The following is a 25,784-nucleotide window of genomic DNA, read 5'->3' on the forward strand; positions in this document are numbered from 1 at the left end:
AGTCTCAATTACTGAAGGACATTAGACAAGACGTGTTTATGTAATATGCTTGTGTAGATACTCATACTAATTCAGTATCTCATTCACTGGAGATGCGTGTCTCAGCGTACATGCACACACACACACACACACGCACACACACACACACACACAAACCTCCCACAGTCTCCCAAGGAAATATACACTATATGACCAAATGTGTTTGCTCACCTGCAGTGACTCATATGTGAACTTAAGTGCCATCCCATTCGGAACCCATAGGGTTCAATATGTCAGTCCACGTTTTGTAGCTATTACGGCTTAAACGCTTCATGGAAGGCTGTCCACAAGATTGAGGAGTGTGTTTATCGTATTTTTTTACCATTCTTTCAAAAGCACATTGGTGAGGTCACACACCGATGTTGGTGGAAAAGGTCTGGCTCTAAGTCTCTCCAATCATCCCAAAGGTGTTTTATCGGGTTCAGGTCAGGACTCTGTGCAGGCCAGTCAAGTTCATCCACACCGGTTCATCCAAGTTCATCCATGTCTTGATGGACCTTACTTTGTGCACTGGTGCGCAGTCATGTTGGAAGAGGAAGGGGCTCGCTTCAAACTGTTCCCATGGGAGCATGGAATTGTCCAAAATGTTTTGGTATCCTGGAGTATTCAAAGTTTCTTCCATTGGAACTAAGGGGCCAAGCCCAACTCCCGAAAAACAACCCTACACCATAATTACTCCTCCACCAAATTTCACACTCGGCACAATGAAGTCCCAAATGTACTGTTCTCCTGGCAACCTCCAAACTTAAGACTCATCCATCAGATGGAAAAGCATGATTCATCACTCCAGAGAACTGCGGAGTCTCCAGAGTCTCCATTGCTGTATAGTCCAGTGGCGGCATGCTTTACACCAACTGCATCCAGCGCTTTGCATTGCCTTGGTGATGCATGGCTTGGATGCAGCTGCTCGGTCATGGAAACCCATTCCATGAAGCTCTCTGTGTACTGTACTTGGGCTAATCTGAAGGCCACATGAAGTTTGGAGCTCTGTAGCAATTGAAGTCGATGACCTCTTTGCACTTTGCGCCTACCACTTCGTTCGTGTCTGAGTTCCTGTTGTTCCCAAATTCTTCCATTTTCTTATATTAAAGCTGACAGTTGACAGTGGAATATTTAGGAGCAAGGAAATTTCACGACTGGATTTGTTGCACAGGTGGCATCTGATGACAGTTCCACGCTGGAATTGACTGAGCTCCTGAGAGGCTTCCGTAATATATTGATATTCAACATAAATATGAGTTTTGGTCCATATCGCCCAGTCCTACTCCTGACCCAAGGTTTGGGGGAAGGCCAACAATACTGGGAAACAATGCAATGCAAAAACAGCATAAAATGTTAAATGAAACAGTAAGTAAGCGGCAAGTAGCAGTAGAATAATTTTATGGAATCTAACACAGTGTACTTTAAACAAGTTGTCTACTTAAGGGTCTAATCAAAAGGTTGCTAGTGTTTTGTTTGAGATAAGAAGGCCACTTGATGTCTAATTACTGTAAATTTCTCATTAGCAGGAGCTGTTTATTTATTTTCCATTAAATGTAAATGAGAGTGACTAAGAGCTGAATGGCCCTCATAGATTGCCCCCAAAGCGACTAAATGCCTTTATACACTGATGGCTAACTTTAACCTCTACCTTCCTTCACGGCTCCACTGTTTACTTTAACTTTCTGGACACAGTCAATGGTCTGCAGGAAGCGTCGGCACAGAACGAGGGAATACCTCAGAGGAGAGGGACGGATAAAGGAGTCATTGAAAGCTGGAATGACAAATAGGTGAGGCTGTTTACGTACGCTGTGTTGACTTAGTTTGGTGTTTGGCTTGGTGGCTCCTTGGCCATCTTGGAATAAATCTACGTAACGCTCCTGCGTAATCGGCCTCCATAAAACAATATCAAAACTGTTTGGAGGAAATGTAATTTACCGGAACGTGATGAGACTCGTTAGCGGCTGAGAGGGTCAAACAAACTTGTTTTGAATTTTGGGGGAATGTTGGTTATGTTGGCTTTTATCACTATCAGGTGATCCAAATACTGGAAGCTCCTCATTTGGAATTTGACCGCAACGTTCTGCAAAAATACACCTCTAAATTTGCACATAACTCTCATGCTCATGCATGACTTCACACAGGACTTCAGCTCAGTAAGCATCTAATGCAGGGTTTCCCAAACTTAGGGTCAGGACCCCAAATGGGTCACGGATCACTTTTTATTGGGTCGCTGACTGTAAAGTAAACATAGTGGAGTAAATATAACAATCGGAATAGTGATAAATAATAACAGAGATACATTATATATGACATATTAGAGACTCTTCTTCATTGTATTTGGCAAATATCAACTGCTAGTATTGTTTCTTTAATTAGCTCATACTAGTTCATTGTTTAAGTTCCTTACTCAATCCGTGCCATAATTTGATTCCACATTCTGAAATGCTATGGCTTTTTAACATTGTTCTCGCATGTAAATGTTTCAAGTCAATTTTTTTTTTTATTTATTGGGGGAGGGGGGGGAATAAGTTATTTTTTCATTTATTTTCATTCACCGTGAAAAAAAGGCAGTGGTGTCATCCACAAATAATACGAACTTTAAGTCTTTCATAACTTTACAGACATCATAGATATACCAGTTGAACAGTTTTGGTCCCAATATTGACCCCTGGGGTACTCCACACGTAATATTAACATGTAATTAACACGTAATAAACATGCAAAAGTGTGTACTCCGAGCTTAACATATTGCTTCCTGTAGCTTTTGACCCAATTAAAAACTAATCCTCTTATTCCGTACTATTCTGTCATAATTGATTGTATCAAAGGCTTTTGTCAGACCCATAAATATTAGCATTAGCATATTAGCATTAGTGATTTCCTTCGTGATTTCAGTCAGTGCCATGGAGGTTGAAATGTTAGCTCTGTATCCGTACTGACTTTCTGCTTGTAAGTCATTAGTATTAATACATTTGTCCAACCTGTTATTGAATAGCTTTTTGATCATTTTAGAGAATTGTGGTAATAAGTAGGTCGGTAGGTAAATTGATGTTTGTCTCCATGTTTTAAAATCGGAACTACTTTAGCTGTTTTCATTTAGTTAGTGAATTTTCCAGACTGAAATGATAAATTACTGATGTATGTCAGCGGTTCTACCATCTCACTGATTACCCTTTCTATAGTTTCCATTCTTATTCCATTCCAATCAGTTGATTCATTCATTCATTCATTTTCTACCGCTTATCCTCACGAGGGTCGCGGGGGTGCTGGAGCCTATCCCAGCTGTCTTCGGGCGAGAGACGGGGTACATCCTGGACTGGTCGCCAGCCAATCACAGGGCACACATAGACAAACAACCATTCACACTCACATTCATACCTATGGACAATTTGGAGTAGTTGTTGAACTTTTCAACCATCTACAACTTTTACTAATAATACTGTTTAAAATGTAATGTACTGCTTATGTACTGTAAATGTAATTTAATGTTTAAAAGCAACAATTTTATTCAATTTTATTGAAAGTAAATAAAATACTTCTTACCATTAATGCCACTTTTAGTGTGGCATGGTTTTGCACCGTACTCTTTCGTTCTTTTTGTCATCTTCTTTGTCAAAAGTGTTGGCTCTGCAGAATTAGCTAGCTGTTAGATTAAAGGAGTTTAGTTAGGTTAGTTTTCTTCTTGACCTCTCAATGACAAGGGTAGGCTACCACATTATTACCACAAATGCATAAGAAAGTTTTATATTTTAACACTGTGATATATATACACTGTAATATTTTACTTTAAAATGTCAGTGAAAAAAACAAAACATTTTACTGTGTTAGAAGAGCCAGATGCAATCATGAAAAGAGCCATTTCTGGCTCCCAAGCCATAAGTTTGCTACCCCTGCTCTAAATTAAAGTGACTGATTTGTGGTAAATGTTCATTAATTTCACTGCACACCTCATCTGCCCCCTCCCCAAAAAACAACTATTTAGTTCAACGTTTTCCCCGGACTTGGACGCAGCCATGGACCATGTCAAGTATTTGCTCCATCAACAGCCTTTCTGACGCACATAGCTACTTTTGATACATATTTGGCAAGCCAGCAGGAGTCGTTAAAGAAGGTGGGGGAAGTGGCGGGCGGCTGATATCTCCACTGGCAACAGTGAGTGATAACCTGCAGCCGAGCAAAGCGGCTTCGATCCGGCCGCATGAAGGCCAAACACAGGCCGTGTTTGTCGCGCGGCGCATAAAGGCCGTCTTCATCAGCGTCCTGATATTTTTGTCTTGTGGCCTTTTTTCTCGAAACGTCCAATGGGGACCTGACAATCTCCCCACTGAGGGCTGGAAGAAATAGTGCGGTATTTTCAAGCCGTACACTAAACTCAGCCATGGTTTTAAATTAAGCGTGGGGTTAAAGAGGAGGAGGGGGGCAGTGGCGGGTGCTGTTGAAATCCTTCTGGCAGCTTTGGGTGCAAATAAGGATGTTCGTTTGAATGGAGGAGTCTCACTGTCGAGGATGAAGACGCTATACGTTGACAGTGTACATACATTCACATGGACGCTCTCTGGAGACTACAGTGAGAGTTTGTACTGCGTTATTTATGACCACCATTCCCTCATTTGTTAGCTGTCTGCTAACAAATGATTACCTTAGTTGCAAAGGGATAAACAGGCTTAGGGGTTTATTAATACGCTCAAAGCAATGAGTACAACATTTGGCCCAACAGTTACTGTGTGAATGATAGTACTGTCTTTTATGCATTAAACTGACTTTTATTTTATCACTATTATTCATGCGAAATTCACAGAGAAATTAAGTAAGAAAGTGTACAGTAATGTTACTTTTTTCCAACTCAGCAACCAAATTAAATGGGTTGATTCAAAATCGTCATACTTTTTATGCAATTTGCTCACTAACCAATACATAAAAGGGTGATGACAGCATAAATACGTATGTGAGTTTTGTACAGTCACTTAGGGTTGTGTTGACAAATGACATCCCTCTGCATGCTTTGTTTTTATTTGTGTTTTTGATCATTTTTCATTTTGAACATTGCTCCCTCACTCTATTGCCAATGTAACTTCATTCATTTTCTACTGCTTATCCTCACAAGGGTCGCGGGGGTGCTGGAGCCTATCACAGCTGTATTCGGGCAAGAGGTGGGGTACACCCTGGACAGGTCGCTGCGGCCAACCACAGGGCACATAAAGACAAACAACCATTCACACTCACATTCATACCTATGGACAATTTGGAGTCACCAATTAATCTGACATGTTTTTGGAATGTGGGAGGAAACCGGAGTACCCGGAGAAAACCCACGCATGCACGGGGGGAACATGCAAACTCTGCACAGAGATGGCCGAGGGTGGGATTGAACTCAGGTCTCCTAGCTGTGAGATCTCGACCGCTGTGCAGTCCCCAATGTAACATTTCATAGACAAATCTTTTACAAGTTATTGTACACGTTTAAGTGGCTGTAGCATCACACACTCACTAACACAAAAACAACAGCATATGCTTTTCATAAATAAACATCTCATTTGAAAGTCTACTCCTGTAGAAAATAACTTAATATTGATATATTATACACTGGTTGAAAATAACCCTGTGATAAATTCAGTGTAAAGTTGATTTTAATACGTATAGAGTTCATATCATTAAACAATTCATGGGGTCTTATGTCATGTCTAGAAGACTTTAATAATGGAAAAAACGTATTTAGCGCTTTTTGTATGTTCTATGCCAATATTTTGTTTACTATTATTAAATCCTACTTTGCAGAAAATCATTTACTGTATTACATTCAGGTCTGGAACCAATTAACGGCAATAAACGAGGGACCACTGTATGGCAGACTTTGCTGGAGTAGCACAAACACGGTTATATTCCACTATTATTATTTTAGCTGTGTTAACTGAACATTTCACAAATATGTCCTCCATTCTTGGCATTGAGAAGGTATCTTTTCAATGATTTTGATTTTCTGGCTGAGAAAAGTAAAGTTTTTTTAAAAAAAAAAAAAGAAAAGTAAAGTTAGCAACAACAACCCATTAATATATTTATCCACAGAGTGAAATGACTGGAAGCAGGTTTGGTAAAGGTTACGGCCTCCATTTTGACAAACTGACATTTCCGATGTTCCATTGAGAATGAGGCGACCAAATGCTGTTTCCACAGGACATTTTTTCACATGTTTTTCATATGTTTTTTATGTATTTTTTTAAGTGCCATGGTCCAATTTTGTAATTCTTACCTTCAAAAATCTTCTTACCATGCAAACAAATGGCCAAAGATGAGATTTTCAGTCAAAGTACTCATGCCATTGCAGGTCTGGTAAAGGCTAAAACAGAAATTACAGTTAATTAAACATTTCATTTTCTGATTGTCAGTATGGGGGGAAAAGAATATGCAAATATGCAATCACAAGGAATGGTGCCCATGCAGTGACTGCTGAGATAAACACTTTACTAATATACAAACCCGTATACCCTGAGGCCATAGACAAAAGAAACAATCACAATCTCCAAACGTGAGAAGCAGACTCCCAAAGTCAAGTACGACGAAGGTGAAGATGGGAAGGAGGAATAATAAGGACAAAGAGGAGCCTGTTCCTGCAGGCTGCTATCTGTCACGTGACAAGAGAAGGTAGGAGTAGTGGAGGCCAAGGCCAAGTTGCGGCGCTCGCAGTCTTGACTGAGGATGTCACAGAGCCTACAGGAAGCCATGCTTGACTTGTCTCATCACGTCAAGCAAGTAAAGCTGCAGGTCACCATGCTGAGTGCTCTTTAGCGATGCCCTCAGTGGCTCCATTTCCTCCAGCTCAGTGGCCAGCCAGGAGACAACATCAGCATTTCTCAAAAGTGAAATAAGCCACTGCGCTTCATTTTAAGTGTAATTCAAATGTTACGGGCAGAAAGAACAAATGAAGGGGAAAAAGAGGTTGGAGAAGAAACAAAATGAGTTCCCACAGTACAACACAAGTTTCTATGTGCTCATGTTTTGCCTGGAAAGGTTCTGATGGGTTGAAATGAGTGAAACGTGATAAATCACTCTTCTGGTCACCTGTTTTGGCTACTGTGTAATACCATTAACTGGCAGAGGTCTGGGTTGTCTATAATGTAGGTTCCTCAGCGATGTGCACTGTTACAAATACCACGGCCCGTTGACAGCAGAGGGAAGCCTAGTGGGGAGAGGGAGACAATATTCTAATGAAATATATCTGCAATAATGACTTCCAAAACAAGAGGCATCAAAAAAGACAACAATGCTCATGTTATAGCGGTAATATATATTCTATTGGATTAACGTTTGCAGAAACATTATAGACTGTGGCTTTCTACAGCTGTGTAATGCTTTTAATCCAAGTATGACATGATTATATTTGCTAAACGGACAATAAAATATGAAGAAATCCTATGTCGAGGAGTGCAGTTCCCCTTCCTCTGGCAATGAAGCGGCAGAGGCACACGTGAACTGGCAGGGGCTTGTAGCTGCAGGCTTTCTACAGCGAGGTACAGCTATGGTGGCTGGGAAGTACAAAACCATACACAAAGCAGCTGACGGAGTAATAAACTAAAAGGAGGACTTTTACAGCCCCTTAGACTTCACACACAAATATAAAATAAGACCATGCATTTATATTTTCACGACTATTTACATCGTAGATTCTCAAAACTATGAATGAACATGTGTATTTATGTATTTAAATAGTGAGAAATAACACCAAATATCCTCAAAGTAGCCATTTTTTGAGGTAGTCAGCTGAAATGGTTTTCCCTCCACAGGTGTGCCTTGTCAGTGTTTAGTGGAATTTATTGTCTTATTAATGTGTGTTGTGCATTCAAACATTTGTCCTGTACTGTATATATCCTTTAAAAATGAGTCTATTACTGCATTTATCCTCTCAATGAGCAACTTATATTAACATTAGAGCACAAAAAATTAGGCTTTATGTCAGTGCCTCACAAGCCGATTTGAAATACTCCTGAAAAATGATACCAATTTATTAATCTATACTGTAAAGATTAAACTCGAAGCTGGCACCAGGGAAATGCAACACAAATGGGAAAGCTGTGAAGCATACAAGCATATTCAAGAGTCAAACTGCACTAAAATTGAAAGTAGTCCCTGCCTCTCAAGGCACCAGATAGTTGACCACCCCAAATTCTACACAAAATGTGTCAAAAATAATACACTTTTTACAGGCACCCAATGCAATAGTGGTTGATTAACCCATATTTTGCATACCATTATTAGACATACATATGCCATCGACATGCAATCAAGCTGTACAAAAAACACCAACAGAAATGGCCCAACTAATTTTGATGTTTTATTTATACCAGACACACATTAGTAGACATTGATAAATTAATATCCTTTAAAGCATGCGTGCAATAAAGCTCTTGTATTGGATTAAGACAGTTGTCGCTTCCTACATGTACAGTGCTGTACTGTACTAACGTGCACGGTACCTACACAGACGTTTGCTTCTCAATAGCGCCCTCTTTCGATGAAAATGCTGAAGTGGCGCTGCTGGTGTCCTGACCTTCCACACTCTGCTCCTGCTAAATATGAAAACAAGAATTGTATATGCATTTTGGAACCAATAATACAAATATATATATTTTAATGTTTCCAACTTGTTGCCACCTTGACTGAAAACTCCTGGATTTTCTCCTCTAATTCTTTGATGGTGTTCTCCTTGTCCGCAACCACTTGGTACAAGTTCTGGATCAGAGTATTCTGCATGGACAGCTCTGTGTCCAGCCTCTGTACCGTTTTCGGCTGGGTCACCGTGCTCCGTGCTTCCAATTGTTTGGTGAGCTGAGTCAGCGTCTCTTGCAGCTGGGCCTTCTCCTTCTGTTACGTATTGTTGGATGGTGTCAATCAACAGAGACAGTACAATCACTGTATCAATCAAAAGATACAGTGGTGTTAAAAAGTCTTTGTCCCATGTTTTGGCCATTTGTGGATAATAGCTCTTACTGTGATTTGCTGGAGCCCAAAAGTTTTAGAAATGACCGATACATCTCAATTACTTTCTTTCTGGGACAGATAATAACTTTTTCACAAAGGCCCACATAGGTTTGGATTTTTATCTCCCTTAAGAATAACTTTCATTTAAAAACTGCATTTTGTGTTCAGTTGTGTTGTCACTGACTAACATTTAAATTTGTTTGATGATCTGAAACATTCAAGTGTGACAAAATGCAAAAAAATAAAAGAAATCGGGAAGTGAGCAAACACTTTTGCACACCACTGTATGTTAGTGAGATATTACCAGCAGAACGTCTACAAGCTCGTCGTCATGTTTACTTTTAACCCTCAGGGCGGATATTTGAGCTGCCTTTTCGTCAGACAAGCATTTGTTCCTAGCTTTGGAGGCTTCCAGCTTTTTCTTCACCTCTTCATGCTCTTTCTGGAGGGCTTCATAGCCAGCTGAGATCCTCTGGAAAAGAAAGAAATGAGTAGGGTGACTTCACAGAAAAATAACTACCAAAAGGTATACACACCTCCAAGGCTTCCTTCTTTTCCTTCTCAATTGTCCGGATGTAGCACATGTTTCGGACCTGAGTTGGGATTTTTTGAGGATTTCCAAAACTAACACGTTCTTCTTCCACACTCTGAACACATGCCTGACTCGTTGCCTTCTTTAGCTGCTGCTCCAGATCTCGCACCTATTGTACACACTCTAGTATTATCATGTATTGTACCAGTGAAAAAGGTCACAAGTATTACCCTTGCGTGGAGAGCCAGGATCTGCTGTGCACGTCCTCTAAAGCTACCTGGACAACTCAGTAACTGCTGAATGTTTACATCTTCACCGACTTCGCTCATCAAAACCTAAAACAAAGACCATAACGACTAAGCTATTGGATTATTTGTTTGGTGGTCATGACAGATAAGATTTTTTGGACCTTTTGAGCCACTTTTAACTCCTGTTTGAGAAACTGAACCTGGTTGCGGTACTCAGTAGCTTTTAGCTGGGCAGCAGCTAATTTGTCCTTCAAGGTCTTCACCACTGGAATCTCCTGTTTTATGAACAACAAAAAAATGATTAACTTAAGGGGTACATTAATATTACAGTTTGGCACCGACTCTCAAAGCATTGATGGGAACCGGTATCAACATTGCAATTCTTCCAGGATCATTCACATGTTTTTTTCGATTCCTAGTTTAGATTCTCACTGGCGAGGACCATGTCAGCCATATAACTTAACTTACCTCAGTGTCATTAGCTAAGTTTGGTTTCTGGACATTGTTGGCATCAGTCTTTTGTCCTGGTAGTGACTGCAGAGTAGCCTGCAGCTGTATGGAAGAAGCAAGAAATCTAAATATTAAATATATAAATAATATAAAAATATGTAGAAATGACATTCAATTATCCATCAGAACCAACCTGCTTTTCAAGATCCTTGATTCTGTTGTTGTGCTGTTTGAATTTCGACCTTTCCCGCTCCACTTCAGCAGTCAGCTCCCTGTTCTTCTTGGACAATGCCACAATCTTGACGGCAGCCGCATCTCCCGCCAAGCTGTTTGCACCTAAACAACAACAAACACTCATGGCTTTGTGCCATTGTTGAAAAAAATGATGACTTCAAAACATACCGGCCAAGATCAACACTCTCTCATCCTCCAGGGTCTTCCTCATGTTGTTTATTTCAAAGTCCTTTTCACCAAGAAGTTTTAGTAGACAGTTGTTTTCATCTCGTAGCTCCCTCATTTGGTTCATCAAACTCTCATTCTGTCTGTGTCTACGTGAAAGAATTGAGAAAATAATGGCAATAGGAAAATGGAAAATTATATAAATACACATATACATACAAGAGCCACTTCGTATTTTTGGTTCAACCAACCAACAATTGAGTGTATATGGAAACTATAGGTTTAACTATAGGTTAAATATGGGTCATAGGTTAAAATAACTATAAACAATAAGTGCTTTAAAGCATCAATGCCGTAATCTGAAAGTTTTAAGATGCATTTAGACCATTTTTAAAGCTTAATACATTCGGAGTTCAAATTGAGCAACTTCATATTTAACCACTTTGTATAAAACTAAACTGTTTCACTGGCGATAGTATAAAACTCACAAGTTGTTTTCCCAATTGATTGCCTGGTTTTGCATTGTTCCTGGGGCAAGTAAGCTAGTTAGCAAACAGATGACAGGTAAACACGCCAAACAAAATATACCCAAATTGTTTGAAACGGTGTTCATTACCACAACCTGTTGAAAACATTGGCTGCTTATTTCGCAAATGCTGCGCGAAAAAGCGTTATTTCTCATTCTCGGGTATGTCAGCCTTTTATGCGCAAACGCGTTGGCACTGGTGCTGTCCTTTGTGCGCATTAGTAATAACCGGAAAAGCCTTTATTACGCAATTTGATTTAGTCACACATTGTTGTTGCGTCATATATGAAGTCCTTCAAGTCAAGCATGTGTAAAGGACCATGAACACAACAGCCATAGTGCTTGTTTGTCAATATAAAGAGCGATGAATAAGACAGATTTCATTTGGCGTTACCTGTTCTGAAGGTCGGCCATACTGGAGTGGTACAGGCCAGCGAATGACTAAACACCGATAATTGAAGGTAATTGTAAAATGTGATATTTTTCATTGTATTTAAATATTTATTCAACCAAGCGTGTCACTTTAGTGCACACAATGTCAATAGTACACATAATACACAATGGATAGCTATTTGGATGGCTATTTGAGAATTTTCCACACTAGATTTTCACTACAAGAATCTCTCGTGATTGAAATGGCACCCATATAGTCCCCTATATAGCCTCCATCCTTTCATTTTCTATGCCGCTAATCCTCACGAGGGTCGCGGGCGTGCTGGAGCCTATCCCAGTTGTCTTCGGGCGAGAGGCGGGGTACACCCTGGACTGGTCGCCAGCCAATCACAGGGCACATATAGACAATGCAAAACACATGTGCAACAAATTAAACATGTAGTGTCATTTGCATGTCTTATTCCAATTAAACATCAGCTGGCAGCATGAAACACAGGATATATTTATGGCGTATTAACATTACTTTTTATGTAGTTTTAATTTAAACGTTAAAACTAAATTATACACTATTTACTAAAATACTAATTTCACTTTTAGAATTACAATGCAAATATAGAAAAACATTTTCTGAAGAATTTTGAGGTCCCCCCCTCCTACTTTTTTTTACAGATATTGAGTTTAAAAATGTCAGCAATTGTCATTTGGGACATGCTTGATTTTCTCCTCCAATTCTTTGATGGTGTTCTCTTTGTCAGCCACCAGTTGGTACAAGTTCTGGATGAGAGTTTTCTGCATGGTGAGCTCACTGCTGAGTGATGGTACCGAGCTGGGATGGGTCACCGTGTTCTGTTTGGTGAGCTGATTCAGCATCTCCAGCATTCGGCCCTTCTCTTTCTGCCATAAAAAGAAGAAGATAGTTTATTGTTCCATCAACCTTACATGCCATAATGTCTTACCAGCAGGGCGTCCACAAGCTCATCATCATGTTTACTCTTCACTAGCAAGGCAGATATCTGAGCTTTCAGAGTTTTGGCTTCAGCGGACAAACATTTGTTCCTGGCTCTGCAGGCTTCCCGTTCTTTCCTCACTTGATCGTGTTCTTTCTGGAGGGTTTCATAGCTCGCTGAGATCCTCTGAAGTGGTATTAAAACAAAGATGTTGCATTATGTCCTAATTTAAGTTAAGAAAAAGTAATGGCACCTGAAAGGCTTCCTTGTTTTCTTTTGTGATGCTGCGAAGGTGGCTGATGTTTCTGTCCTGACTTGGGATTGTAAGAACACCAGGAAGTTCATCGTTCGGGTCACTTGACAGAGAGGACTTCAGCTTTAGCTGCTGCTCGAGGTCACGCACCTGTCACACACACTGCTTACTTTAGATCACCTTAGCATATGTAGCTCCTATTTTTATTCTATTTATTTCACTTCATTTTCTTTTATTTGATTATTTTTTGTATTTTTATTTATATTTTTACTTGTTGACAATAATCTACATCATAATTTATAGCAAGCACTGCGAGTAACCTAAAATTTTGCAGTTGTCTGTTTTACAACTAAACACCCACTTATTCTGTTATATACTGTACTAACATAGTCAATACAGTCTCAATGTTTGTCTTATATTGGGCACCAGGCTCAGCAGTCACATATGTACAGATGCACTTTCTAATCTATTGCCTTTGCACTTCTATGGAGTCCTTTCTTCTCTAATTTGAGAGCTCATTTCCTCCATCTTACCCTTGCTTGGAGAGCCAGTATCTGCTGTGCACGTCCTCTAAAGTTGCCTGGACAACTCAGTAATTGCTGAAGGTTGACATCTTCGCCCACCTCACTCATCAAAACCTATAGCAAAGACATTAGTATTGCATTAGGATCCATATTTGTTTGATGTCCATGAGAAATAAAATGTTGTGCACCTTTTGAGCCACTTTTAACTCTTGTTTAAAAGACTGAACTTGGTTGCGGTACTCTGTGTTTTTCAGCTGGGCAGACGCTAATTTCTCTTTCAGGGTCTTCAGCGCTGGACTGTCCTGTTATGGTGGACCGATCTTAATAAGTAGACTTAGTATCTGATGGAAACGTTTCTCATTACACTTACCTCAAGGTTTTGCTGCTGCACACTGATATCAATCTTTTGTCCTTGTGGTAGTGAACGCAGCGCAGCCTGTAGCTTTAAGAAAAAAGCAGGACATGAGACCAGTTAATCTAGAAAATGACTTGAATCGGACATCTTAACACACATCTTTCTCCAGCTCCTTGATTCTGTTGCCGTTTTGTTTGGCTTTAGTCTTCTCCCGCTCAACTTCAGCAGTCAGCTCTCGGTTCCTTTTGGACAACTCCACAATCTTGACGGCAGCAGCATCTCCTGCCAAGCCAGATGCACCTACAGCAGTCCACACCATCAGTCTACGGTTCATCATGCCAAAAGTAATTATAGAAACGTACCAGCCATGACCAACTGTCTCTCTTGTTCCCATTTCTTCTTCATGTGTTTGATTACAAAGTCTTTTTCGCTTAGAAGTTTCAAGAGACGACCATTCACATCCTTTAGTTCCCTCAATTGGTCCAGCAAACACCCACTGTCATGTTGAGGTCTACAGGAAGTGGTTAAGCGCAACATAGTTTTGTTTTGGTTGTTTTTTTAAGTAATATTTTCTTACCTGTCTCCAATGTTGGGACTATCTTGCTTTTTAGAAAACTCTAAATCACCGACAGACAAATCCTTGTTTCTTTTGTCCTGATCCTGTAGGTTTTCATGCTGTTTTTGCAAAGCTTGAAGCTGCAGAGTCTTCATTTCATCACCACCACTCTCCATGATCTGTGTTACAATGACAAAGTCGACAGAATTTCAATACAAGAGCTCTAAATAGTTTAAGAAAATAATACAAATAAATAGAAAATTGTTTATTGGAGCTGTAGCCTGCATTAACTGACCAAAACCATGCTTACATGACGTGACGTTGTATTGCATCTCATTATAGTGCGCAGGTGTATTCATGCAGTAAAGTACATTATTAGCTTCCTTCAACACCACCATTTCTACAAAAACTACAACGTATTTTTACAAAGCATAAAAAATCAATAGTAACTCACCTGTCATTTGTTCAAGTAGTGACAGAGGCTGTCTGTTAGGCGTAAAGAGCCCCTGCACTCCAATGGCTTCCTGTGCCACGACCACTGCCTCCATGGCAACGGCGCCGACGAGACCTATGGAGAGGTCTCGCGGGAAAGACTGCGCTGTCATGGCCACTTGCAAACGCGATGAGGTCATGTACATTTAGCAATGTCTACTCTTATTTTAAATATGTATGGTGGCCCAAGGAACTGATTTGAATAATAGTACGTAGATACGAAGGTAATAGAATATTCGGCACACTTTTTGTAATTTACATTCTAAAAACATGCCTATTTACTTAGGTGGTGCATATATTTAATATTGTGTTGCAAGGGGGCTGTTAATAGCGATGGACACGGAGTAGGGTGCCTGCCTCGGCTTCCAGGAGAGAATACAGGAGGAGTGAACTACCATCCGCTTCCGTAGTGTGACCTGGGCGGCTTTGGCCGCCATGATAGAAGGCAGAATCCAAAAAAATGGCATTGAAAATGTACTCAGGGACACTGCTCAGTCACTAAGTGCACAAATAAACAAAATTTGTAATTTTTCTAGTTACCTCCAAACAGGTACGTGTGATAAAATGTAGTGAAGAACTGGAGTCTGAGGCGGGGTGTGGAACTTAAGAGATAACTTTATTCTTTCGAACATTAACTCACTCTCCTCGCTACGTGAGACATAACACGCCCACCTTGCAACCACAAGACAAAAAACCTTTTCCTCACGCCCACCCCTCCGGGTGGCAACCACTCCCCTATCAATCGTTCCGGGGTGAATTATGTACCGGCAACCAAGCACTACAGTAGATTTATTGTTGTAAATAAACAGGAAAGTTGGACACAATATACATATATTTAAAATAGTTGGTTTCTCTGGGTGAATTCATGCCAAGTCAGTAATAATGACTGTAAAATGTATTAACAATGCCATTATTTAAATAAACGTTGCTTTGTGTAAATACTGCCAGTTAAATATTCATATGTTTTTAAATCATAATGAAAAAAATACAGTGATAAATTATTGTGATATTACTGTGAAATTACTGTGATAAGAGGCTGAAACACCTAATGAAGTTGAGGCACACAACTGAAGATATTGAAGGTATTGAAGGCACCCCGCGACCTTGGCCAACCACCCCCCACCGACATGGCAATTACTGTGCTGAAATACATTTAGGGATATGTAACAACTAGTCCTAAGAAAAATCCTATACAAACACTAGTTAGGAATAGCTTTGATGCTCATTTATTTTTCAATAAAACAAAAACATACATGTCAAATACAGAAACAGTGTACTTATAATTAATATAATATAATTAAAATAGCTACGTTTGTAATATAAGGCCTTACTTTCTGTGTATCATCGAGCTGGGTGTGCAATATAGATAAACAAGCTGTAGTTTTATAATGCAGTTAGTGTTTGCTCATGAAGCTTCACTTGTATTATAATTCTTGTTACTGATACCATTTCAAGAACTGGCCCTTTACAATTCAGTCTGTTATTCTTGAATGGATAAAATCACATTTGATGTCTGAGTAAATGTAATTAAATAAAACAATGATACTTTTATTTTATGTTCTGCTGGTTTGAACAAAGGGATGGCGAGCCTGTTTTATCTGGCAAAAATCCTAAATTATCATAGCAGTATGTTGAAATGGATATCTTGTTTGAGACAATACCACAAATAAAGGAAATAATAGTACTAGTATTTATAAATACACTTTCATATCTATAAATATATTTAAAATATAATTTAATATCACCCCACCATTCAAAAAGTCCTGTAAAACATTACCATAACTAATCAGAAGTCATAAACATGGATCAGAAGTCAAATCAATAAATGTTAATTCTTCACAGCTGAGGTGCACTATTTGAAAGGATGTGTACATATAACAGCACAATCCATCTTTAAATATAAACCTTGTACACACCTTAACGTGAGGTAATATTAAGGGTCGTTAAATGAGGAGCCCACGTTCACTTGGAATCCAACGTGTTCTGTTTTTCTACTGGCTTTGCAAAGAAATCCCTGTACATTGAAAACAAGACACCTAAAAAAGAAAATGCAGTTAAGAGGATGTAACATTTGAATACAAGTAGTATTTTATAGGGGTGACACAAGACACTCGGTTCATGAGAAAATACAGTGGGTCTACGAGGTGAGACTAGATTTTCATGTGACTTTTAAGAAAAGTAGGTGACAATGTATTGCAGTCTACTTATATAATTTCTACTACGTTAGTCTTCTGCACTCTATGTGTATGCTAGCAGTTCCACCTTCACCCACACAAAGTGACTGTATGACTGACAAAAGGGCTATGCCTGAACACGCTTCCTGCCTGTTTGGAGGTGAGGGGCGAGGAAAACAGATATGCAATGGCAATTTAAAGAGGCCAGCAAAATAACCAAGTTAATTTATGGTGTCCCAGGCATAGTGCCCATGGGACAGTTTTGTTCTCAATGAGAACTCATCCTGTTTGGATATCGCAAGATGTTGTGAGACGAGATCTTGTGACACCCCTAGTATTTTACATACCAACAGTCATGGCTCCCACTACGAAGCCTTGCGCAGCCACGCGCATGTGGATCAGGTGCACTGACATTTTTGTGTCTCCACGGCTTTTCATTTTCCACAGTCTGTAGCCAACGATGGCGAAGAAGCCGGCCATTCCTGCAAATATTTCATATAGTGTCCAGCTTTACAGATGCCATGTGTAGAGAAGAAGGTGGTGGTAAAAGGGACACAATGATACGCTGGGTTTCCACTACATGTAATGGATTGTAAAATAAGAGCCGACGTACTTTGGAAATGGGCTTTTTTTTACATGACAACAATGTTAATAAAACATCCCATGAATTAACATGTGCTATATCAAGGGTGGCCAAGACTGAAAACGTGTGAGCACCCCTGTGCCACATAGATAAATGTATATCCTATTATATACATATTGACCAAAATTACTTTGAAATAAAATACCAATATCAAATATAAAAATGTTTCACTTCACTTATTCTGAAAAATGTGTACCTAAACCACCTGCCTGCCCTGTTGGCACTTGACAGATATTGCTGCCACGGTGACACCTAAGTGACACAACACAGAGGTGGCAGTCCGCCTCCCATGCAGCCCACCACCACAGCATCAAAAAAATCCCTGTTATGGGTCATAGTAATTGTGATTACAGCTGCCTGTGTCTGTTTTTTGTCACGAGGAAATGTATATGATTCGTTATACAAGCATATAAAGCACCTGGCATGTGATTAGATCAGGGCATACAGTAAACTGTAAATGGATAACACAATCAGGCAATGGTTATTCTGTGTACAGTAGCTGATTATAAGCGAGACAAAATATTAGGAACAACTGTTCCAGTAGCAGTGATGTAACCCAGGAAGCCATCAAGTACTCACCCACAGGAACAAATGGATTCTCCTTGGCTTTTCTCATAAATTTGGACTCGTTCTCTTCGTATGCAGACATTTTGACTGAAAAGATATGAGACAGTTAGCAAAGTTAGCTTAAACATACCGGAAACAAGGTTTAGAGGTTACACATGAAGGGCAAAAGGGAGTAAAATCCAAATATTAGGTCAAAATATGAGAAAATTAAACATCCGATTACACGACTACCATTCAAATTGTGGCACAGTTCAACCAAACATTTACAAGCGAATGTGCGAAATGAACAATTCTGGTGCCATTTACGTAGCGATTGTATATAATCAAACTTGATCATTAATTAGTCGTACCTGTATATAAAAAGTAAAGTTACTCGAGTTAAACAGTCAATAAATTCAGCTTTCAGCGTTCGGAATCTCTGGGGTTTCAAATCGCACGTAGGAAGGAAATGACCAGGCGTCCCTTTAGTGATGTAACAGCCATTGCACGCATATATGACGTCACAGGATATGCGTACATGTGCTTCCCGTGGTGCGTTCAAAGACATGAGTAAAATTGTACACGGTGCCATATGCTACACAGTATTTCTGTTGTATTTCTGTTGTGTTCATTTGTTTGCTTATTTCCTAACATACAATGTATATTACAGGCTCTTGTGACAATGAATAATTTAATACACAATTTAAAAAATGTTCATTTTGGTGCTTTGATCCCCCAGCGCGTCATTCAAGCCAGATCTGCCACTGGGTATAGCTTAAAGGGGAACTGCATTTTGTAATTCACAATCCTTATGTGAAATGTGAACACATATTTATTTCCCTTTTCTGTGCATTGTAGCCCAAGAAAACAAGTTAATATGAGCTAAGTATCAACGGTATCATGGGAAATACAACGAATTGTGGAAAAACGTTCTTAGACCACTCTGTTTCTTTAGTTTCTTGCTCATGTTAATGCCTATATCAAACAATGCAACTTTGTTTGAGAGTTGTTTTAGAGGGCTTCATAGTCAGAATAAGTGTGTCCCATGACGCGAATTGTTTGCTAGGTCATATTAACTCGCATTATCGTGTTATAATACACAGAAAAGAGAAAGAAATATGTGTTCATGTTTCACATAAGAATTGTGAATGATGGGCAAAATTCCCCCCAAAAAGTGCAGTTCCCCTTTAAGAAGGCCTATTGGGTGATTGGTTGCAGGGTCCAGGGGAGGAGTCCTGTGCAGGACTGCCAAGCTACAGCAGAGGGCAGCAGACCAAACAGAATACAGATCACATAAGAACCAGATCTACGTTTTTTCTATATTCTCATGTAATAACACTTCAGCTTACACCGGATTGGGTACATCTGCACTGTGTTTCCCCGATAGTTAGTTGTATTAGTTGCTCAAACGAACACACAAATGAGTGGAATACAATTGCTGTATTCAAATAAGTTTTTCTAAACAAAATAATAATAATTAATTAATTAAATTTGATAAACTGCAGGAAAGCGACTTCTACTTTTTTCTGCTATTTCTTCAATACTCAAAATCAAAAGACTCGGACTCAGGGGTTAAAAAAAATAATAAAAAAAACCTTATTGGGACACATTGAAAGAGAGGGCAAGGTCACTTCTTGCCAACATGCATTAATATTTCTGCGAAGTGACTATTATCAACTAGATCCTCTTTGAACACAATAAGTCACTGGTATCTTCTTTTCACATGAGGTGTGTCACTTTTAGAAAATGCATGCGTTTGTTTTGTATTGCTTCAGGTTTTGTAAGCGGAAAAACAATTGTTTGTACTTCAATGGCAGTGAAACATATAAGCCATCTTTTCCTCATCAGGCAGTATTTCACATCACTTCATTTGAGAGGTAATGAAAAAGACATTATAAATGTGGCTTTATGTTGGAAAATTCCGCTTGTAACTGTCCATAAATGGAATCCTGCAGAGTTCCCGGAAAAGTGAAACCCAATCCCCGTCTGCAGGGTGGAGCCAAAACACAGTTTATGACTCAGGATGTGGACCTAAAGTCCAAATCAGTTGTTGGTGTGTCAGACGGATCAGTCATGGGACTGCTGCTGCCGATCCTTCTCGCAATTATCACAGCACTGGTGGGAGGCTTGTACCTTCTTGGGGCTTTCCGCCAGCGCAGACCAGGAGAGCCCCCACTGGATAAGGGACTCATCCCGTGGCTGGGCCATGTTTTGGAGTTCCGCAGGGATACACTGAAATTCCTGGATAGAATGCAGAAAAAGCATGGTGATGTGTTCACTATCCAGTTGGGTGGCTTCTATTTCACCTTCCTCCAGGACCCACTATCTTTTGGGCCGTTTGTTAAGGAGAGCCGAGAAAAACTGGACTTCAATAATTTTGCCAAGTTTCTGGTGGCCAGGGTCTTCCAATATTGGTCTGTCTCGACAGAGCACAGTTTTCTCCAGCAGTCCAGCAACAAGCACCTGAAGGGGGATGGCCTGGAGGTCCTCACACAGTCCATGATGAGCAATCTGCAGAACCTGATGTTGCACAACATTGGCAGAGCTTCAGAGGGAGTGGAGAAGGCCTGGGTTGAGGACGGACTCTTCATGTACTGCTACAACATTGTCTTCAGGGCTGGCTACCTGTCCTTGTTCGGCAACGTGTCCCCCAAGTCTGAAGACAGTGAAAATAAAGCCAAAGAGAAAGACAGAGCAGAATCTGAGCTTTTGTTTCACCAGTTCCGTGAATACGACAACCTCTTCCCAAACCTGGCATATGGGGTCCTGCCTCCAAAGAAGAGACTAAAAGTTCAGCGGCTGTTAGAGTACTTCTGGAATGTCCTGTCGGTCAGCAAGGCAAAAACAAAAGACAACATCAGCGGCTGGGTGTTGGACATGCAGCTGTTTCGTGAGGAGCTGGGCATGGACGAGTCCATGATCAGCAGGTACATGTTTCTCCTCCTTTGGGCCTCGCAGGGCAACACAGGCCCGTCCTCTTTCTGGCTGCTCCTGTTCCTTATGAAACACCCGGATGCCATGGTGGCTGTCAAGGACGAGGTAGATCGGATAGTGAAAGAATCTGGACAAGAAGTCAGACGCGATGGGCCCTTGTTGAACCTTACAAGGGACATGCTGGTGAAGACCACCATCCTGGACAGCGCCATAGAGGAGACCCTCCGTCTCACCACTGCACCCCTCCTCACCAGAGCTGTGCTCCAGGACATGACGCTAAAGATGGCCGACGGCCGTGAGTTTCTCGTCCGCAAGGGGGACAGGGTGTCAGTCTTCCCTTTTGGCGGCGTCCACATGGACCCAGAAATCCACCCTGAACCAAAGTCCTTCAAATACAACCGATTCCTCAATGCGGACGGGAGCAAGAAGACGGAGTTTTACAAAAACGGCAAGAAGGTGAAGTACTACAACATGCCCTGGGGAGCCGGGGTGTCCATCTGTCCGGGTCGCTTCTTCGCCACCAACGAGCTCAAACAGTTTGTGTTCCTCATGCTGGTCTACTTTGAGTTTGAGCTGCTGGATCCAGAGCAGAAGATCCCAGAAATAGATGTCAAGAGGTTGGGCTTTGGCGCAATGCACCCTGAAAACGACATTCAGTTTCGATACAGACTCAGATTTTAAAACTTCACGTCAAATCCGTTTAATCAGCGCTCACTGAGCATTCTATTTGCACCATTCGTCAATGACACCTGCATTTACATGCAATGTACTAGAATGTCCACCTTTGTTTTATAGCTGTGTTTATAAGGAAATCCAGTAATCAATGCTATTTTGCTAGAAATAATCTCACACTATTATGCCGCTGATTCTTCTACAGCAGTTCTATTGATCCTCTTTAATGCCTTGATATGTCATGAAAAACATGTTTGCACAAAGACCTTAACTCACACAATATGGGACCAATATTCACACTCGGAAGTATGGAATGTATTTAAAGTGTGTCATCTGGTACTTTAATGAGACTGTATTGTGTAATTCTATATGTTCCAGGAATGTGAGGCACTAATGGCTGCCTGAACAGTAAACAATAGTACGTATATAAGTTGGGACTATAATCAGATGCAATAAAATCTCACAAACATACACCATGGGAACATAATCCTGCTGTGAACCTGAGCATCCTTTAGACTCTCCAGAAGTGAACAATGTTTGGGAAAATGCCGGTTGACGCCGTGATTCTGTACACTGGCAGCTTTTGATCAAAATCATAGAGCGGCTGACCTGTTATGGTGGTTGCTGGTTGCAATAAACTTATCTTTGTTCAACTGGTTTGCTTCTTCATCACATCATCATCCTCTCATTTGAAAAGATGGAATACACATGGGACGGCAAATCCTTAATACCATTTAGTATAGTCGAACCTAACGATTTAGTGAACATGAAATCTTTTAAAAATTATCAATCACTCTGTGATTGATCACGATTAATCACAATCATGATCTTTCTTAAAACTGGCTCGGTCATGAGTGGCTGCCTATCAAGCAGTTACCTTTACTTTGCGCTTAATTAAGTAGACTGGTACGTTTTTGGATTCTTATTTTGTCCTCCTTGCTGAATTTGAAACCCTTACATTTACAATATATACATTAGAGAGGCTAACTCATTAGCTCGGTAGTTTGTCCGACTACATTATGTCTGCAGTGGTCCCGTAGCCTGTACCATGTGGTGTAAAGGTGACTATAGGGGTGTTATTTAATATCTACAGGGCTCTGATAATGTCAAAAACAGTGTATAGAAAGTCAGAAACAGTTTTTTATGCTCTAACATTCCATTTCTTAACAATGAATACCATTTTGCAGAAATATACTTACCACAGCTGGGTCTGGAACCAATTAACCGCCATAAATGAGAGACAGCTGTTTTGTTTTCCCTTTATTTAACCAGACTAAAAATCTCTTTCACAAGAGCGACCTGCAATCTACAGTATGAGTCAAAGGTTTGGACACACATTCTCATGCAAATTACTTAATTTCACAACTTTTGGTATGGTTGCTGGCATTAAAATAGCATTAAGATAACTGTAAGAACAACAACATTGCATTAAAATCCATATGCTGCAATTCAATGTAATGTAACATACATAGCTCATACATGCAAATAAAAAATCCTTCTGATGAGTCATCTAAATTTTTCATTTACGTGAGTTATATTAGGGGCATCAAACTTGCTTTCACCATGGACCACAGTGCAGTTTCCCCTTGGAGAGCTGAAGAGACACACAAACATAACCACATAATCAACCACACACCATGAATTTGTACATGATGGCAGGTCTGTACCAACCAATATTTGAGACGCACTGGTCAACAGAAGGGGCTGCACGGAGTACGAGTGGTTAGCGCGCAGGCCTCACAGCTCAGAGACCCTAGTTCAGTTCCACCTTCGCCCATCTCTGTGTGGAGTTTGCATGTTCTCACCCTGCATGCGTGGGTTTTCTCCGGGTACTCCAGTTTGCTCCCACATTCCAAAAACATGCTAAATACCAAATTGTCCATAGGTATGAATGTGAGTGTGAATGGTTGTTTGTCTATATGTGCCCTGTGATTGACTGGTGACCAGTCCAGGGTGTACCCCGCCTCTCGTCCGAAGACAGCTGGGACAGGCTCCAGCACCCCCCGCGACCCTTGTGAGGAAAAAGCGGTAGAAAATGAATCATCAGAAGAGAAATCATCACATCCAAAAAGTCACAATATGCTCAACGCTTAGGAATGACTGTTAAATAACTGGTAGTACCGGTTGTTATCTGTTCTGAATCTTGTGACTGAAAGTGCAAGAAGCAGTCACATGCATTATACACATTATATTGTAAATACCTAGTAGTAAATACCTACATAAACTGTAGGCTTACTTGAAATGCAGTGCTGGATTTGTATACTGTGGTATACATGGGGTGGGAGGACTTTCAGTCACCACTGTCTCGTATATGCAGACACAAAACCAATCTCAGAGACTGACAATTTGGAATCAGTGTGTACCAAGAGCATCTATGGTTCCTGTTGATGTTGTCTTTACTGGAAACACTTGGGGTCATTTGGACTCAGCATCGACCACCACAAGGAACAACAGGTCAACCTGCATAGTCAATGTGAACGCTCTGCCACAGTTGTGGGCCATTCCCATCTGTGTGGGGGGGCTGCTTGTGACTGTTTGTGTTGGCACCCGCAACATGACATTGCAATGTTCTCTATTTCGCAAATTGATGCCAGGCCACTAGACATAGAGTCTAGCCAAGCGCTTCACTTTAACAACAACTTAATGTCATGAAGAGACTCTAGCACTCCGTGAAGAAGCTTGAGAGGAATAATGACTTTGGTGGAGGTATGGAAGTGTCTAAGAGAGATAGCAGTAGGTGGTTAGAAGATGCCTCAGGAATGGAGGAGAAGTGTGTTGGTGCCCATTTTTAAGAACAAGGGTGATGTGCAAAGCTGTGGCAACTACAGAGGTATAAAGCGAATGATCCATACAAGGAAGTTATGGGAACGAGTAGTTGAAGCTAGACTAAGGGCAAAAGTCAGCATTTGTCAGCAGCAGTATGGTTTCATGCCAAAAAGGAGTAAAGGATTTGCTTTAAGAATATTCATAGAGAAGTACAGAGAAGGTCAGAGGGAGCTGCATTGTCTCTTTGTACTCGGGGTCAAAAGTTCAGAACAATGGAGATTGTGAAAAGGAGGTGAAGAAGCGTGTGCAGGCAGGATGGAACGGGTGAAGAAAAATGTCAGGCATGATGTGTGATAGAAGAGTTTCAGCTAAAATGAAAGGAAAGGTATACAAAACTGTGGTGAGACCAGCCATGTTGTTTGGTCTAGAGACAGTGCCACTGAGGAAAAGACAGGAAGCAGAACTGGAGGTAGTAGAGATGAGGATGCTGAGGTTGTCATTGGGAGTGACCAGGATGGATAGGATCAGGAAGGAGTACATCAGAGGGACATTACATGTTAGAGGCCTTGGAGATAAAGTCAGAGAGGCCAGACTGAGATGGTTGGGACATGTCCAGAGGAGAGATAGTGAATATATTGGTAGAAGGATGCTGCCAGGTAGGAGGCGTAGAGGAAGACCAAAGAGGAGGTTTATGGATGTAGTGAAGGAGGACATGAGGGTAGCCGGTGTGCGATACCGCTAGATTTAGTAAATACAGGGCCAGTATCGCTGATATCGATAGTTTTGAAAAATTAAATTGGATGCATCATCACTTGGAATCAGTCTAAATCTGGATGAATTGTTATGACTTTTTTGATTGTCCTTTTAGATTATTAATCAGTTAAAATTCAGGAAAGAGTATAGTAATATAAAATACTTCATGAGCAAAATAAAACAAAACAACACAAAATACAAAATCACCTAAGAAAATTGTCACTTTAATCAGGATATTGCACTTCTTAATGGTTTTTCTATGTACGTAAATAAACAAAAAATTATCACTCCAAAACAAATTATGTGTTGAATCAGCATGGATTTTCACACAGCCAGGTTGCATCTTGAATGAAACCGCTGCAGTTGGACAGGAAACCAACTGAAGCCTCAGTCTCAATCTTTTTGCATTGGTATTGATCAATATTGATATCAACATCACTATGTGTCGTGTTGTTCCTTGAAAATATACAGCATACTGCCATAAATGCTTGCAGAAATGAGGATTGCACTCACTTTTGTCACTCTACTATATATTTGTACCCACAATAATAAACATTATAACTATATGACTATATAACTTCCTGTCTGCCTCATATCCTGATGACAGTGGGCCTCCAGCCATGTCGG

The 25,784-nt window shown here is 40.4% G+C and overlaps 4 protein-coding genes and 1 long non-coding RNA gene across 10 annotated transcripts; 2 read left to right on the forward strand and 3 right to left on the reverse strand.

The window, feature by feature from the left end:
• Nucleotides 1-7,005: 7,005 nt before the first annotated feature.
• LOC131126285 (coiled-coil domain-containing protein 13-like) lies at nucleotides 7,006-11,587 on the reverse strand. 4 transcript variants are annotated; one of them, XM_078791505.1, is made up of 11 exons: nucleotides 11,112-11,523; nucleotides 10,627-10,772; nucleotides 10,418-10,560; nucleotides 10,243-10,326; nucleotides 9,936-10,049; nucleotides 9,757-9,861; nucleotides 9,531-9,695; nucleotides 9,299-9,466; nucleotides 8,668-8,874; nucleotides 8,494-8,582; nucleotides 7,006-7,195 (listed from the first exon to the last, which is right to left on the reverse strand). In XM_078791505.1, the coding sequence occupies exons 1-11, from the start codon at nucleotides 11,366-11,368 to the stop codon at nucleotides 7,159-7,161; spliced, it is 1,515 nt and encodes a 504-aa protein (XP_078647631.1). In that variant the 5' UTR covers nucleotides 11,369-11,523; the 3' UTR covers nucleotides 7,006-7,158. The 4 variants fall into 4 exon arrangements, with proteins under 4 accessions (XP_078647631.1, XP_057924629.2, XP_057924627.2 ...); XM_058068646.2 differs by having other exon boundaries at nucleotides 8,494-8,579; nucleotides 8,668-8,877; nucleotides 11,112-11,521; XM_058068644.2 differs by having other exon boundaries at nucleotides 8,668-8,877; nucleotides 11,112-11,520.
• A 39-nt stretch (nucleotides 11,588-11,626) lies between these two features.
• On the reverse strand, nucleotides 11,627-15,734 carry LOC131126286 (coiled-coil domain-containing protein 13-like). 3 transcript variants are annotated; one of them, XM_078791506.1, is made up of 10 exons: nucleotides 14,632-14,725; nucleotides 14,199-14,356; nucleotides 13,984-14,132; nucleotides 13,779-13,903; nucleotides 13,637-13,708; nucleotides 13,455-13,568; nucleotides 13,276-13,380; nucleotides 12,743-12,892; nucleotides 12,499-12,675; nucleotides 11,627-12,436 (listed from the first exon to the last, which is right to left on the reverse strand). In XM_078791506.1, exons 2-10 carry the CDS (start codon nucleotides 14,351-14,353, stop codon nucleotides 12,230-12,232), a joined length of 1,254 nt encoding a protein of 417 aa, XP_078647632.1. In that variant the 5' UTR covers nucleotides 14,354-14,356; nucleotides 14,632-14,725; the 3' UTR covers nucleotides 11,627-12,229. The 3 variants fall into 3 exon arrangements, with proteins under 3 accessions (XP_078647632.1, XP_057924632.2, XP_078647633.1); XM_058068649.2 differs by having other exon boundaries at nucleotides 11,630-12,436; nucleotides 13,779-13,921; XM_078791507.1 differs by having other exon boundaries at nucleotides 11,631-12,436; nucleotides 13,779-13,921; nucleotides 13,984-14,356; nucleotides 14,632-14,688; nucleotides 14,720-15,734.
• On the forward strand, nucleotides 13,202-14,657 carry LOC131126288 (uncharacterized). The gene is made up of 3 exons (XR_009129129.2): nucleotides 13,202-13,965; nucleotides 14,057-14,144; nucleotides 14,288-14,657. It is a non-coding gene; the product is annotated as an uncharacterized LOC131126288 (long non-coding RNA).
• A 145-nt stretch (nucleotides 15,735-15,879) lies between the features above and the next one.
• On the reverse strand, nucleotides 15,880-18,570 carry higd1a (HIG1 hypoxia inducible domain family, member 1A). The gene is made up of 4 exons (XM_058068652.2): nucleotides 18,404-18,570; nucleotides 18,066-18,140; nucleotides 17,191-17,325; nucleotides 15,880-16,705 (listed from the first exon to the last, which is right to left on the reverse strand). The coding sequence occupies exons 2-4, from the start codon at nucleotides 18,133-18,135 to the stop codon at nucleotides 16,632-16,634; spliced, it is 279 nt and encodes a 92-aa protein (XP_057924635.2). The 5' UTR covers nucleotides 18,136-18,140; nucleotides 18,404-18,570; the 3' UTR covers nucleotides 15,880-16,631.
• Nucleotides 18,571-20,058: 1,488 nt separating this feature from the next.
• Nucleotides 20,059-22,291, forward strand: LOC131125371 (5-beta-cholestane-3-alpha,7-alpha-diol 12-alpha-hydroxylase-like). The gene has a single exon (XM_058066856.2). It carries the CDS (start codon nucleotides 20,106-20,108, stop codon nucleotides 21,645-21,647), a length of 1,542 nt encoding a protein of 513 aa, XP_057922839.2. The 5' UTR covers nucleotides 20,059-20,105; the 3' UTR covers nucleotides 21,648-22,291.
• Nucleotides 22,292-25,784: the final 3,493 nt, after the last annotated feature.

The sequence above is a fragment of the Doryrhamphus excisus genome, linkage group LG6 (genome assembly GCF_037039965.1).
Source record: "Doryrhamphus excisus strain RoL-2023G ecotype Guam linkage group LG6, RoL_Dexc_Guam_v1.1, whole genome shotgun sequence".
Lineage (NCBI taxonomy): Eukaryota > Metazoa > Chordata > Actinopteri > Syngnathiformes > Syngnathidae > Doryrhamphus > Doryrhamphus excisus.

What these genes read in the sequence shown, in the direction of transcription:
- LOC131125371 (XM_058066856.2), top strand. Translation starts at nt 20,106, where the DNA reads ATGGGACTGCTGCTGCCGATCCTTCTCGCAATTATCACAGCACTGGTG.
- higd1a (XM_058068652.2), bottom strand. Translation starts at nt 18,135, where the DNA reads ATGTCTGCATACGAAGAGAACGAGTCCAAATTTATGAGAAAAGCCAAG. An exon ending in GAATCCATTTGTTCCTGTGG is followed by an intron (nt 17,326 to 18,065) that starts GTGAGTACTTGA and finishes AAATATTTGCAG; the next exon opens with GAATGGCCGGCTTCTTCGCC. An exon ending in AGTGGGAGCCATGACTGTTG is followed by an intron (nt 16,706 to 17,190) that starts GTATGTAAAATA and finishes TTTCTTTTTTAG; the next exon opens with GTGTCTTGTTTTCAATGTAC.
- LOC131126286 (XM_058068649.2), bottom strand. Translation starts at nt 14,353, where the DNA reads ATGGAGAGTGGTGGTGATGAAATGAAGACTCTGCAGCTTCAAGCTTTG. An exon ending in TACTGGCTCTCCAAGCAAGG is followed by an intron (nt 12,893 to 13,275) that starts GTAAGATGGAGG and finishes TGTGTGTGACAG; the next exon opens with GTGCGTGACCTCGAGCAGCA. An exon ending in AAAACAAGGAAGCCTTTCAG is followed by an intron (nt 12,676 to 12,742) that starts GTGCCATTACTT and finishes ATACCACTTCAG; the next exon opens with AGGATCTCAGCGAGCTATGA.
- LOC131126285 (XM_058068644.2), bottom strand. Translation starts at nt 11,368, where the DNA reads ATGCGCACAAAGGACAGCACCAGTGCCAACGCGTTTGCGCATAAAAGG. An exon ending in AGTTAAAAGTGGCTCAAAAG is followed by an intron (nt 9,862 to 9,935) that starts GTCCAAAAAATC and finishes TCTTTGTTTTAG; the next exon opens with GTTTTGATGAGCGAAGTCGG. An exon ending in TCCAGGAGTTTTCAGTCAAG is followed by an intron (nt 8,583 to 8,667) that starts GTGGCAACAAGT and finishes TTTCATATTTAG; the next exon opens with CAGGAGCAGAGTGTGGAAGG.